Raw genomic sequence first — 12,153 nt, forward strand, 5'->3', positions numbered from 1 at the left:
TTAATATTTAGAGTCTGCTTTGACTGAAGTCAATTCTGCGGTAATGTTATACATGTGGTCATTGATGTAGGTGTTGAACCACATTTCCCACTGGACAACAAATCGCGTGTCTCGCGAGACTTGAAATGTAAGGCAGTGTGCGCTTGCGCAGTAGCGGTCTAGCGGCGGAGGAGAACGACAACGCAGCGAACAAAAACACACAATGTCGACGGCGGCGACCACGGCGAGCGGGCCGAACACTGGCCCCGTCGGCGGCGGGACCTCAGTGGGACGGAAAAAGGATGGTGGGCCCTCTGCAAAATTCTGGGAGAGTTCTGAGACGATATCTCAACTTGAAACGGTTCGTCTATGGATCGGGAAGCACTACAAGAAGGTGAGCTAGCTTAGCTTGTTGCTCCATTGATTCCTATGAAGGCCCACGGCGCGCTGACAATGGACAGCCTCAGTTTAGTCTCACGTATTTCTTAAAGTCAAGAGTTCTCATCCAAGTTTTTATTTCTTGTTTAAGAGTGGCATCTAATCGCAGCTTTCTGTTTATCCCTGCTTAGTATGGCTCACTATATAGTGACTTGTCTTATGCATTAGTGGGGTTTCTGGCTGGCGACCAACCCACTCGACAAGCTAACCTGCTAGCACACACTGGTTATTATTTATACCAGAGTATTTACAGCACAATACACCATGGTGACCGTCTAAAAGAGTGGATGCTCCTAGTGCCAATACATTCTTTTCAGATACGATTTCCTATTTGATTGAAAGTTTATTTTGGCTGGAAAGTTACGTCGTCTTAGCTGTTGTCAGGGCATCATGCACGTCGTTCCATTAAAATGGTTACTCTGTTAATATCTCGCATGAAAGTTGACTGCTTAACATTTGCATTGAGAAGGCTCACTCGAACTTGTCTTAAAATGAACTCAAAATCAATATACTGAAATGATGCACCGGTGTATTGGATGAATATGAACAAAAACAGCTGTCTGTGTGTCCTCTGGCAGTATGTGCAGAACGACTCCCCCTCCAGTAAATCTCTGGCAGGTTTGGTGGTCCAGTTGCTTCAGTTCCAGGAGGATGCTTTCGGACGCAGAGTCAACAACCCTGCTCTCACCAAGCTGCCGGTAGAAAGTCCTAGAAAGCTTTGCTCTTGTCTTTCCAGCGAAATATGTCTAGTAGTAGTCACTGCTTGTCTTTTTCCCCAAGGCCAAGTGTTTCCTGGACATGAAGGCGGGCGGCTCTCTCTGTCACATTCTGGGCTCCGTCTACAAATTCAAGAGTGAGCAGGGATGGTGAGTTCACTTTAACTTTGTACACGCTCTGCTACCAACATAGTTCATCCAACTGTGCACATTCAAGCACACCCCCTCTCAATGTCCCCATCCACAGGCGGCGCTTTGACCTGCAGAACCCCTCCCGCATGGACAGGAATGTTGAAATGTTTTTAAATGTGGAGAAGAACCTGGTGCAGGTATAAACACGTCCGCACTTGTCATGCTTGTTTTTGTAGCAGAAACATTGTGATTGAAATGAGTTGTGCTTCCAGAACAACTGTCTGACCCGACCCACTGTCTTCTTGTACACGGACATTGAGGCCAAACAAGCCAGTAAGCTCAAAGATGCCATCAAGAGACACCAGGTGAGTGTCAGCTGACCACCTCAACAATTTCATAATTATAGCTCCTTATGCAACTGTTCTTTTTTTTTTTAGGGCTCCATCACTGAGGACAAGTCAAAGGCCACCCACATCATCTTTCCATCTCCACCGCAGCAGGAAGAAGGTTTTCTCATCGCGTCTGTCACTGCTGTGTCTCTCAAAGTCTTTGTTTAATTCTTCTGTTTGAAACTGTCTTGCAGAGGAGTGGGTGCGCCCCGTCATGAGGAAAGACAAGCAGGTTCTGGTCCACTGGGGGCTCTATCCAGACAGGTGACCAGAGAAAGCTTACAAGTATAGCTAACAAACATAGTCTCATGTGCTCTGCTGCCTCTTGTCCTTAGCTATGACACCTGGGTGTCAGCCAGCGAGGTGGATGGGGATGTTGAGGAGCCCCCCAGCGCTGACCGACCCTGGAAGGTGCGCATGAGGCCAAAATGCAGAAAATAAGCATCTTCTACTGAGGGGCAGGCTGGTGATGTTTTGTGACAGTGATCATCATACTGTGCACGCAGGTTCATGCTAAATGGGTTCTGGACACAGACGCCTTCAATGAATGGATGAATGAGGAAGACTACGAGGTGGACGACAACAAGAAACCGATCAGCTTCCGCCAAAAGATCTTCCCGAAAGAGGAAGAGGTAAAACCTGAGGACTAAATTGTTGCATGAAGCTGCCGTTTGGCTTGTCTGTCTACTTCCAGTCTGTCTTCTGTCTGTATTGCCATCCTTCCTCATAGCCTTTCTCTTCTTCTGAAGCATCTCAGGGTTTCTGTTGTTTGACTAAAAGTTTTTACAATTTTTTACAACAAGCTGTTAACCAGCTGCAATTAAGATGGGGAAAAAACTCATGGAGGCTAATGTTTGGACTAGTGATGTCCCGATCTGATATTCAGAATTGGGATAGGTGGCCAATTCACTGTATTTTGGAAGATCTGATAATATTGGCTTCCGCCACGCGATCGGGCCAATCCGGTTGCCATATCATGTTCATAAATAAAGGCTACACACCACCTTGCTAGGTGCAGTAACCGCAAAGCTGATTGCCACTCGACTCCCGCCACTCACATGGAGAACACAACACCACCATGCACCATGGATAGTAGTATTAATGGGTACAGTGGTACTTCCCCCTTACTGTGCCTGGACCGCTGTGTCATGTTGCAGGGAGCTTGCATGGTGCAGCTGTAACCACTGGTTAATACTACGGAATACTATTTTAAAGGCCAGTAGTATATCATCTGTGTGTTGAATGACTGAACGACGAGTTTGGTACAGGAATAAACTTTATATTGTCTTCAGTCAGGACCCGAATGTCGTCTCACAAGACTAAAATGTGACAACATTACTTAATTGGAGAAAAGCTGTCTCCCGACCACATGGCCAGAAGCCAATCAGATTGTGGACTATGGCATCGCTACAATGAATAATACAGTCATATGGAAGCAGCAGTGCACGAGGCATTACTGGAAATGCACATTAAGGGCTTTATGTACACTATAAACCTCTATAATCCAACCTCCCTTGGTGTTCCCAACATCCGCGTCAACAAGTGACATGTGGCTTTTTTTCCATCGGAGTTGAACAGCTGCTGCCATGTTAGCGCTCCAAGATACCAGCAGAAATGAAAGTTAGGCGACTCGGTGATGATGTATTGGAAGATAAAGGATTAAGTAAGTGTCTTGCTTCAATAATAATGGCACTGCGGTGCCCAGCTCGTTCATTACACACCTCCATGTAGAACAGGTCCATGTTGAATCTTAAATGTAATATAATCCGGTTCTTCTAATAAAGTAATTTCACATCACTAGTCATTAGTCAGTGTAGTGTATTCTGTGGAAATCGCTCTCCATACCAGCAAGCGGTGCTAATTTACATTTAACGTGTAAAAGAAAAAGAGGAAAATGGAAGTACTTTTGCGTCCTCATTTTGTTATGTTGGCCATGCCACACCTCCAGGTTTTTGGAGCGTATAACTAGCTGATGATCTGCAAGATGTTTAAGTACATGGCAGCACACAGGAAGTACATCGGAACCCTGGTCGTTTGTCCACGCCACTGCATTCCCTCCCCCACCTGGTGTCGTGCTCCCTCCGCTTCCCTTCCTTGTGTGTGCAAGCGTTCCATCCTCTCATTCTGCCGCTCTTTCTCTCATCCTCCATCCCTCGCTCCCTGTGCGGCACGCCGTTTATCTGATCAGTCTTCCCGTACACCTGATCGCAAGGAGCGCAAGGCCAACTCTGCCGGCAAGAAGAGGAGGCGCTCTCCCTCGCCGCCCAGCACACCCGCCGAGTCCCGAAAGAAGGGTGGAAAGAAAGGGTAAGAAACGTTTGCCTGCGCCGTGTTCAGACTGTCTGCAGACAGCTTGTCAGCGATGAAGCGTAGATGTCATGACTGACAACCTCTTCTTGTGTCAGGAACCCAGGACATTACTGGAAGCGACGGGGTCACCGAGGCGATGAAGAGGACACTGAGGAAGATGTCACCAAGGACTTGGACGACTCTTCAGCTGGTGCCAGCATGGAAGAGGGAAGTGTTTCTAAAAATGGTAGGTTCCAACATACAGGATGAAGTGTTCGGAAAAATGATAGGTTCCGACAAATAGACCAATTGTTCGTAAGAATTGTAATGGTGGGTTCCAACTAGGGGCGTCCTGATCCAGTAATGATATTGGTGTCTATCAGCAAAAACAACAACAAAACAGTATCAGATTATATCAGCCTAATATTGGCACCCCAATGCAAGCAGTCGATTCCAGACTCAGAATGTCTACACAGCAGCAACATTGTTTTGTTTAATTAAAGCTTTTGTGTAAATAAAGTTTCACCGCATGTCTGTCCAGCACATAACACATTGCTTTCATATCTCCACCAAGCTCATTCAAAGAAGGATGCTGAGAGCACTCCTCTAAAGGGTGACAATGGGCAAGATGTGGGTATGTATGTGCCCCAACCCATCATTTGTGGATGACTGCATCATCATAATGTCTTCTTAAATCAATGCTGCTTTCTTTCTGCAGATGACATGGAGGACGATTCTGTGCTGTCTGGTGGCAAGGTAGATGACTTGAATAAAAAAAAAAAACCCTGGCGCTCTGCATCTGTCATCGTGAGCTGACTGACTTTGTGTTTAGGAGGATGAGGATCAGAGCAAAGCAGAGATCAACCGCCTGATGGACGCCAGCGAGGACAATGTGACAGAGCAGACGCACCACATCATCATTCCCAGCTACAGTGCGTGGTTTGACTATAACTGGTAAGCAGCATGCCATCACACAGCATGACAGTTTCATGATGTTTCAAACCTTAAAGGAAAACGATATTTTAAAAAAATAAAAACAATTGCCCATTATCCACCATCCTTATGAGACTTGAACACACATATCTTAATCTCTTTTGTGTGTTTTATAATGCCTTCTGAAAAACCTCCAGAAACCATCAACAATGCTGCGTGTACATAATGTAATGCTCAGTGTCGCGTTCGTTTCTATGTTATGTGAAATCAGTGCATCTGGGAAAGAAGTTCTAAGAGTGCTTAAATACAGCAAAATACAGTAGTATGGCTGGGATGTCTGTATATTAAAAATATAGTTACATCAAAATATCTCGTCTTGAATTGAAACTTGGCTGGACACAGGTCGATGAATTGTGTTCCTAATATGAAATGATAAATGATAAAACAGTTTTGGAGGTGTTTTAATAGCAGGCTCCCTAGGTGGAATAGGTGTGTCCCATTACATGCATTGATGAGCTGCCTCTTTTTATCTGTTTTTGTATCCTCAGAAGGCACAGAAAGGAGAAAAGTGCGTTCATGTCTTACCTTGTCTTGCCTGATGGGCAAAATTCCAAAAAGAAATACAGTTTTCCTTTAAACCTTGCTGTCCTTTTAGTATCCATGAAATTGAGCGGAGAGCCCTGCCTGAGTTCTTTAATGGAAAGAACAAGTCCAAAACTCCTGAGATGTGAGTGCACATCCCCTTCAAAAATGACTGCATGGAATGACAGTTATATGCTAATGTAATTGTTCCCGCCCTCCAACAGATACCTAGCCTACCGCAACTTTATGATTGACACATACCGGCTCAACCCTCAGGAGTACCTCACCTCCACCTCCTGCCGTAGGAACTTGACGGGTGACGTGTGCGCCATCATGAGGTGACTTGATGCATGATGACACTCTAACACATTGTTTTGTTTTTTTACGAATTATACTCAATCCGAGTCCATTTTGTCTAGGGTCCACGCCTTCCTGGAGCAGTGGGGGCTTGTGAACTACCAAGTGGACGCAGAAAGCCGACCTTTGCCGATGGGGCCTCCACCAACACCCCACTTCACAGTGCTGGCTGACACCCCCTCTGGCCTCATGCCTCTCAACCACAGACCTCCACCGGTAAGCCTGTTGACCAGGAGCAGCTGGAGGTGGCGAGGAGCAACAAATGTGACATTCTGTGCTTCCTGCCTTCAGATTCCGCCTCCACAGCAGATGGCCAACTTCCCTGACAAGAGCAAAGAAAAAATCGACCTCCAAAACTTTGGCCTCCGCACTGACCAGTACAAAAAGAACTCAAAGGTCAGCACCATGCTGAAACACTCATTTACATGCTCAGGTGACCTCCGCCAAGGATGCACGAAAGATTGACCCAAATAACCTTACAACCTAATCTCAACACCTTTTTAATGAGTTTCCTCATCTTACATTCTCAAGTTCGATGAAACAGCTTCAACGTCTGCATGCACATGGCAAATTCATAAGATTGTGACACCCATATTATAAGCTGATGATGTGCTGTTTTTAGGGCAAATCGGTGTCATCCTCTCGAGAATGGACTGAACAGGAGACCCTGCTACTGCTGGAGGTGAGTCACATATGACCCGACCTGTGCAGGACTCAAACTAGTTTAGTTCTAATGTGTATGATTCAGGGTGAACCTTTTTATGTTTCTCCGTGTGTGTGTGTGTGCACCTCATCCAAAGAGTCTATTTTGTCCTCCCAGGCTCTTGAGATGTACAAAGATGACTGGAACAAAGTGTCAGAGCATGTTGGCTCTCGCACACAAGATGAGTGCATCTTACACTTCCTGCGCCTCCCCATTGAGGACCCATACCTGGAGAGCTCAGAAGCGTCGCTTGGTCCTCTGGCTTATCAGCCCATCCCCTTCAGCCAGTCTGGAAACCCCGTTATGAGCACCGTGGCCTTCCTGGCCTCTGTGGTTGACCCCAGAGTGGCGTCTGCTGCCGCCAAGGCTGCACTTGGTAATGCACCATACACTGTAATGCCAACTATATGCATTGGCATTCTTGCAGGAAGGTGTGTTAAAATGTCTTTCTGCAGAGGAGTTCTCTCGCGTGCGAGAGGAGGTGCCTGCCGAACTGGTTGAGGCTCACGTAAAGAAGGTCCAGGAGGCGGCGAGAAGCACAGGCAAGGTGGACCCTGCCTTCGGTCTAGAGAGCAGTGGTATCGCCGGTACCTCTCCTGAAGAGCCAGAGAAGACAGGTGGGTATTCCTGCTGAGCCTGAATCTGTGTTATGTGTGACCGCTAGAGGGCAGCAGATTGTAGCTGTGCTGCTGTTGGTCAGAGGTGTGTGTGCACATTTCGCCACGTTAGCCAGATTAAAACTGCAGAGCAGATGGGCTAACAGAGGACGAGGGGGAGGGGTGGCTGAAAACTGGGTCAGTGCACATCATGTTTTTTTTCTTGCTGTCTTCAAACATCCCCCCACCATCATGTTGTTTCCGCATAAACCTCAGATGCAACCCGGCTGTTAAATTGTAGCGAGATGAAGTGCACATTTATATTTATAAGGTCTTTACATCTTCACACGCACCTGTGACATGTTTTAACACTCATCCAGCTTTCACTTTTACTCCTGACGTCTGCCCATCAAACTATCTGTGGCACATCCACAAGCTCACTCTGTCTTTTAGAACTTTATTTTCATACCGCTCATTTATTCATTTTCAAATGAACTGGATTCTCTGTTCCTTGCAGAGGTTCCTGAACCTGACAAAATGGAAACGGACACAGACTCCCAGCAGGGAGACAAGGTGAGGACATTACAGGTCTGACAAAGCTAGTCTTCATTTTTTTTCTGCTTCCTGGTTTGGAAAAAGCCCAGACAAATTGAGCATGTTATTCCAACAGCATCCGTTAACCACGATCAGACTCTGGAGTGATTGTTCCTAAAAAGTCAAAGTAGTCGCAATGCATCATCAGCGTGTTTACCTGCTTTTGTTGGTCGCAGATTGAGACCTCCCTCTGAAAGAGGACATTTGAGTGTTTGTATTGTGCCATCATAAGGTGGTCATCTTACTTCCCACTCAGGCCGAGTCCAAGGATGAGGCAGAGAAGCCCAGTGAGTCAGCGGAGAAGAGCGACAAGGCAGAGACTCCAGACAAGGTGAAGAAGGAGGCGGGGGAGGTGTCAGAGCGTGAGGATGAGAGTGAAGAGGGAGATGAGACAAAGGCAACTGCTGCAGGTTGGTTGTTTATTTTTATTTATTAACCACACTAAAACTGCAGTTAGTGACTTAGTCAAAGCTGCTTTTGGCAAATTGCTGATAACTGATTTCCTGTCTTTGCTCCTCCCAGACAAGGATGATGAAGAATCCATGGAGACGTCCTCTTCGGAGCAGGAGAAGGAAAAAGATGACAAAACCACTACAGAGGAGGGAGAGGAAAAGAGGAAAAAGCTGGAGCACGACATCGGGGAAGGAAACATTGCCACCGCGGCCGCCGCCGCTCTGGCATCTGCTGCCACCAAAGCCAAGGTGAGACTCTGCCTTCTGCTGGCACACGTCAACAAGCTGCAATGGTCTTCATGTTAACTGTTGCTTCTCAGCACTTGGCAGCAGTGGAGGAGAGGAAGATTAAGTCACTGGTGGCTCTGTTAGTGGAGACTCAGATGAAGAAGCTGGAGATCAAGCTGAGGCACTTTGAGGAGCTTGAGACCATCATGGACCGCGAGAAGGAGGCCGTAAGTTTCAGTCATCACCCAACCACTGCTGCCTGACTTCTATTTTTACTGCTATTATTACATAGATTTAAACTATCTAGCTATCCATCGATTATATCTGTGAATATTCCCAAGGCATTGTATTCTTGGGTCATATCTAAGTGCATTTTGTCAGGGGAGTCTTCCGTGGAAGGTACAGTGTATGCCGCTATTTCTGCATTTGTTTGGTTTTTTACACTCCTGCACAACCCCCACCATTTGCGGTGTTGACAACCCTCTATGTCCCCTCCTACTGCCCCGAACACGGTTTAACAAAGCATTGGCTCAAGTATGTTGCATTTGGACTGTGATGGTGAGTGAATACGCTGCCGCACGTACACGAGTCTATAAACTCTGCATTGAAACCCCCATAAATGTTTCTCAGATTGAAGTTACAAATATCCGCATTCTCTTGATATTAACTACACGATGGACCATATTTGCACAAATGGCTTGTTAAATTCAGCAATGTTGCTTGTCACAATTTTGCGACTTTGGCACTTGACACAATGTACACAATGCACACAATGCCAAGTGTACGGGTGGACTTGGAAACAGGTGAAATACCTTAGATTGTTAATAATGCATTAATATAAGCTCATCTATTGGAGATGTGTTGATTTAGTCCTCTAGTTTGTGATGGTGGGTGGGGCCTATGATCACATGATTGTTGTTGCTGCAGTTGGAGCTTCAGAGGCAGCAGCTGTTGACAGAGCGTCAGACGTTCCACATGGAGCAGCTGAAGTACGCTGAGATGAAGGCCCGCCAGCAGATGGAGCAGCAGGCTGCTGCTGCTGCTGCCGCTCAGGGCCAGGGCCACGCCCCCGGACCCCACCCGGGGCCTCCGGGTATGCATCCTGGCGGCCACGGAGCCCTTCCTCCCCACCACGGCGCCCCCACTCCTCATCACGGAGGGCCCCCGCCCGGTGCCGCCATGCACCCCGGCTACCCTCCCATGGGTCATCACCCTATGGCCCCCCATCATGCGGGCCAGCCAGGTAAGGTGGAGCTTTGTGATGGCATCTTCACGGACAATCAGGGTTGCTGTTCTGACAGGTTCTTTTGGTGTTCTTCACAGCACCACTAGGACCAGGACAGCCCATGCCTGGACGCATGATGGCAGGCCCTCCCACCGCCGCTCCTCCGCCTGGTGGGATGCCGCCCATGATGCCGCCACGCCACCCAGGAGCTCCCAACGGCATGTGTGAGTAAAAAACTGACACACACACTCACCAGTCTTGTCGACACTATTCCAACTGAACTTCGATGTTTTCAGACCCGGGACCACCACCTGCACAGCCTGAAGCTGTGCCCCCTGTTCCTGTGGTGGCTCCAGTGCCCCCCAGTGGACGTGTGGCGGACAACTGAGACCCCCGCACCCACACACAGGCTCTTTGCATCACCACCTAAACAAATGTTATCATAGACACACACGCACACACTCAGGGTGACATAGACACACAAACATTGTTCCTGCTGAGTCGGGCCTGATGGAGGCTGCAGACACAAACACTGTACAAAATCAGAAGCTTGGTCTGGACGAGTGTCTGCCTTGCCTCAAACTTTTACACTGAAGTTTGTGCGTGCGTGCGTGTGTAAGTGCGCATGACAGCTCGCCTGCGCTGCCTCCTCCCGAGCAGTTTGTGCCTCCACTTCCTGTTTGACCCAAACAAAGATGGCAGCTGGTCACCTGCAGGAACATTTGAAACATCTGCCCCCACCTGCAACACGTAAACTAAGCTGAGGTTCACACTGGAGCTGCCATGCACTGACACACACACACACACACACACACACACACACACACAAACGGACATTAATTGCAGCCTTTGTTGGTGCGACTGGGACGTCTTGGCTCTGCCTCTACATAAATGCTATAGTGACTTAAGCCCCGCTCCTCTTCTGCTTCCTAACGCTGCCTACCTCGCCAGCCCCTTCCCCACCTGCGCAGTGCATTTAGAGTGCAAAGGTCATAGGTTACCATGTTGAAACAGCACCTGTGGCCTTGTACAAAATGAAACATTGTCACCCGTGTGTCCGTGCTGGTGTCATTTGACAGTGGTTTGTGCTACAGTTAAAGTTGAATAAATTAAATAACTGCGACGTGACAGCTAGCTAGCACTGTTAGCACCTCTGCTACCTCTTCTTCCTTGCTCGCCCGCTAGCTACCTCTTCTAGAACCCTTCCCCCTCTTTCTCTGCCCTCCTCTTCTAGAACCCTCTGCCTCCTGCTACCTCTGCTGCCACTTACTGTCTCGTCTTTTTAAGGGGTCCTCATGTCGGTGGATGGCCCTTCACTGGCCATGACCCCGTCACCAGGCAGGTCATGTGATGTGACTGACCACTCCCACATAGCATCTTTAATGGCTACTTGTATTTTTAAGAGTTTTGTGTAGAGCAGGTTTTTGTGTAGCATTTAGTTTGATTTTGTACGGTCTGTTGCTACTTGGACCTTCACGCTGGCCAATAAAATGTTTTTCTACAAACTGCTGTCCTCTGCGTTGATGGCTGCTTACTGATGCTGACGTATGAGTGCCACTGTATGGATGCTTTGTACACAGTACAATATTTAATCACAATATTCAATCTCACTTCAGCTTGAAATATTTGTAGTTTTTCTAGTGACTGCGGTTGAAGTCACATTTCATTGTAAAGATTTAGTGGACACAACATGATTCACTTGGCACTTTCAAAGATAATCCCAGCCATCCGGCGGCTAATCCGTCCATCAGATTTCTCCTGAGCGGCAGATTGACCATGAGGACGTTATGGAGATGGGATTTACTGAACATTTTCACCACTATGTCATAATAACAGAATGCTAACACCTAGCCTAATTGACTCAATTTGCTCAACATGTGACCGTGTCACGTGACAATCTCATGTCTCAAATCAAGCAAACATGGCCGCCGGTGAGTCATCTTCAACTTGATTTAAAAAAAACAACTTATTTTACTCATGAATATGGTGTGTGCGACTTTTCCTTCCTTGTACAACATTCAGATAAAAGTGATGAAGATGTTATAAAGTATGTGAGGTAGGTTTTATTTATGAGTTGAATGTTGTGTTTAAATCTTACTTTGTTTTTGTTTTTAGCAGGCGGAGGGAAGGGGCGGGCCCAACCTAAAATTACTTTCGCTCTGTTTAGCAAACACAACAACAAACGTTTGTTGTGTCACTGACACAAGAACACATTGTTGTGCACGCCTTTAGTGTGTTTTAGGGGTTAGTGTGCAACACACTTGAACGCTGTCAATCATCTCACCTCAAATGCAATTTGGGGGTCTAATTCTGTGACTCTTTATTGTTCAGTATGACCGCGCCCCCTTTTTGACTGGTGACGTCACGTGTTGTTGATGATGATGATGATGATGATGACAAGTTGGTGAAAGTTTAGATGCTGAGAATGAGGAGCATGAAGGTTTATATGTGTTACAGGAAGAAATGTTCACTAGGTTTTGTGAGGTGGGAGGAGGGATGATGATGAAAGGAGGGGGAGGAGGAAGAGGGGACAGGACCCC

At 47.2% G+C, this 12,153-nt stretch overlaps 1 protein-coding gene across 4 annotated transcripts; it reads left to right on the forward strand.

Moving 5' to 3' along the window:
- The first annotated feature begins 128 nt into the window (after positions 1-128).
- On the forward strand, positions 129-11,129 carry smarcc1a (SWI/SNF related, matrix associated, actin dependent regulator of chromatin, subfamily c, member 1a). 4 transcript variants are annotated; one of them, XM_058053838.1, is made up of 28 exons: positions 130-373; positions 996-1,115; positions 1,198-1,283; positions 1,381-1,462; positions 1,538-1,630; positions 1,703-1,772; positions 1,849-1,918; positions 1,990-2,065; positions 2,161-2,286; positions 3,867-3,961; positions 4,060-4,190; positions 4,518-4,577; positions 4,662-4,699; positions 4,776-4,897; positions 5,532-5,603; positions 5,683-5,796; positions 5,878-6,031; positions 6,107-6,211; positions 6,438-6,497; positions 6,636-6,894; positions 6,974-7,135; positions 7,632-7,687; positions 7,965-8,118; positions 8,231-8,409; positions 8,481-8,615; positions 9,316-9,631; positions 9,712-9,837; positions 9,910-11,128. In XM_058053838.1, exons 1-28 carry the CDS (start codon positions 203-205, stop codon positions 9,999-10,001), a joined length of 3,324 nt encoding a protein of 1,107 aa, XP_057909821.1. In that variant the 5' UTR covers positions 130-202; the 3' UTR covers positions 10,002-11,128. The 4 variants fall into 4 exon arrangements, with proteins under 4 accessions (XP_057909818.1, XP_057909817.1, XP_057909821.1 ...); XM_058053836.1 differs by having other exon boundaries at positions 3,843-3,961; positions 9,910-11,127; XM_058053835.1 differs by having other exon boundaries at positions 129-373; positions 5,878-6,211; positions 9,910-11,129.
- Positions 11,130-12,153: the final 1,024 nt, after the last annotated feature.

This window comes from Doryrhamphus excisus, chromosome 17 (genome assembly GCF_030265055.1).
Source record: "Doryrhamphus excisus isolate RoL2022-K1 chromosome 17, RoL_Dexc_1.0, whole genome shotgun sequence".
Classification (NCBI taxonomy): Eukaryota; Metazoa; Chordata; class Actinopteri; order Syngnathiformes; family Syngnathidae; genus Doryrhamphus; species Doryrhamphus excisus.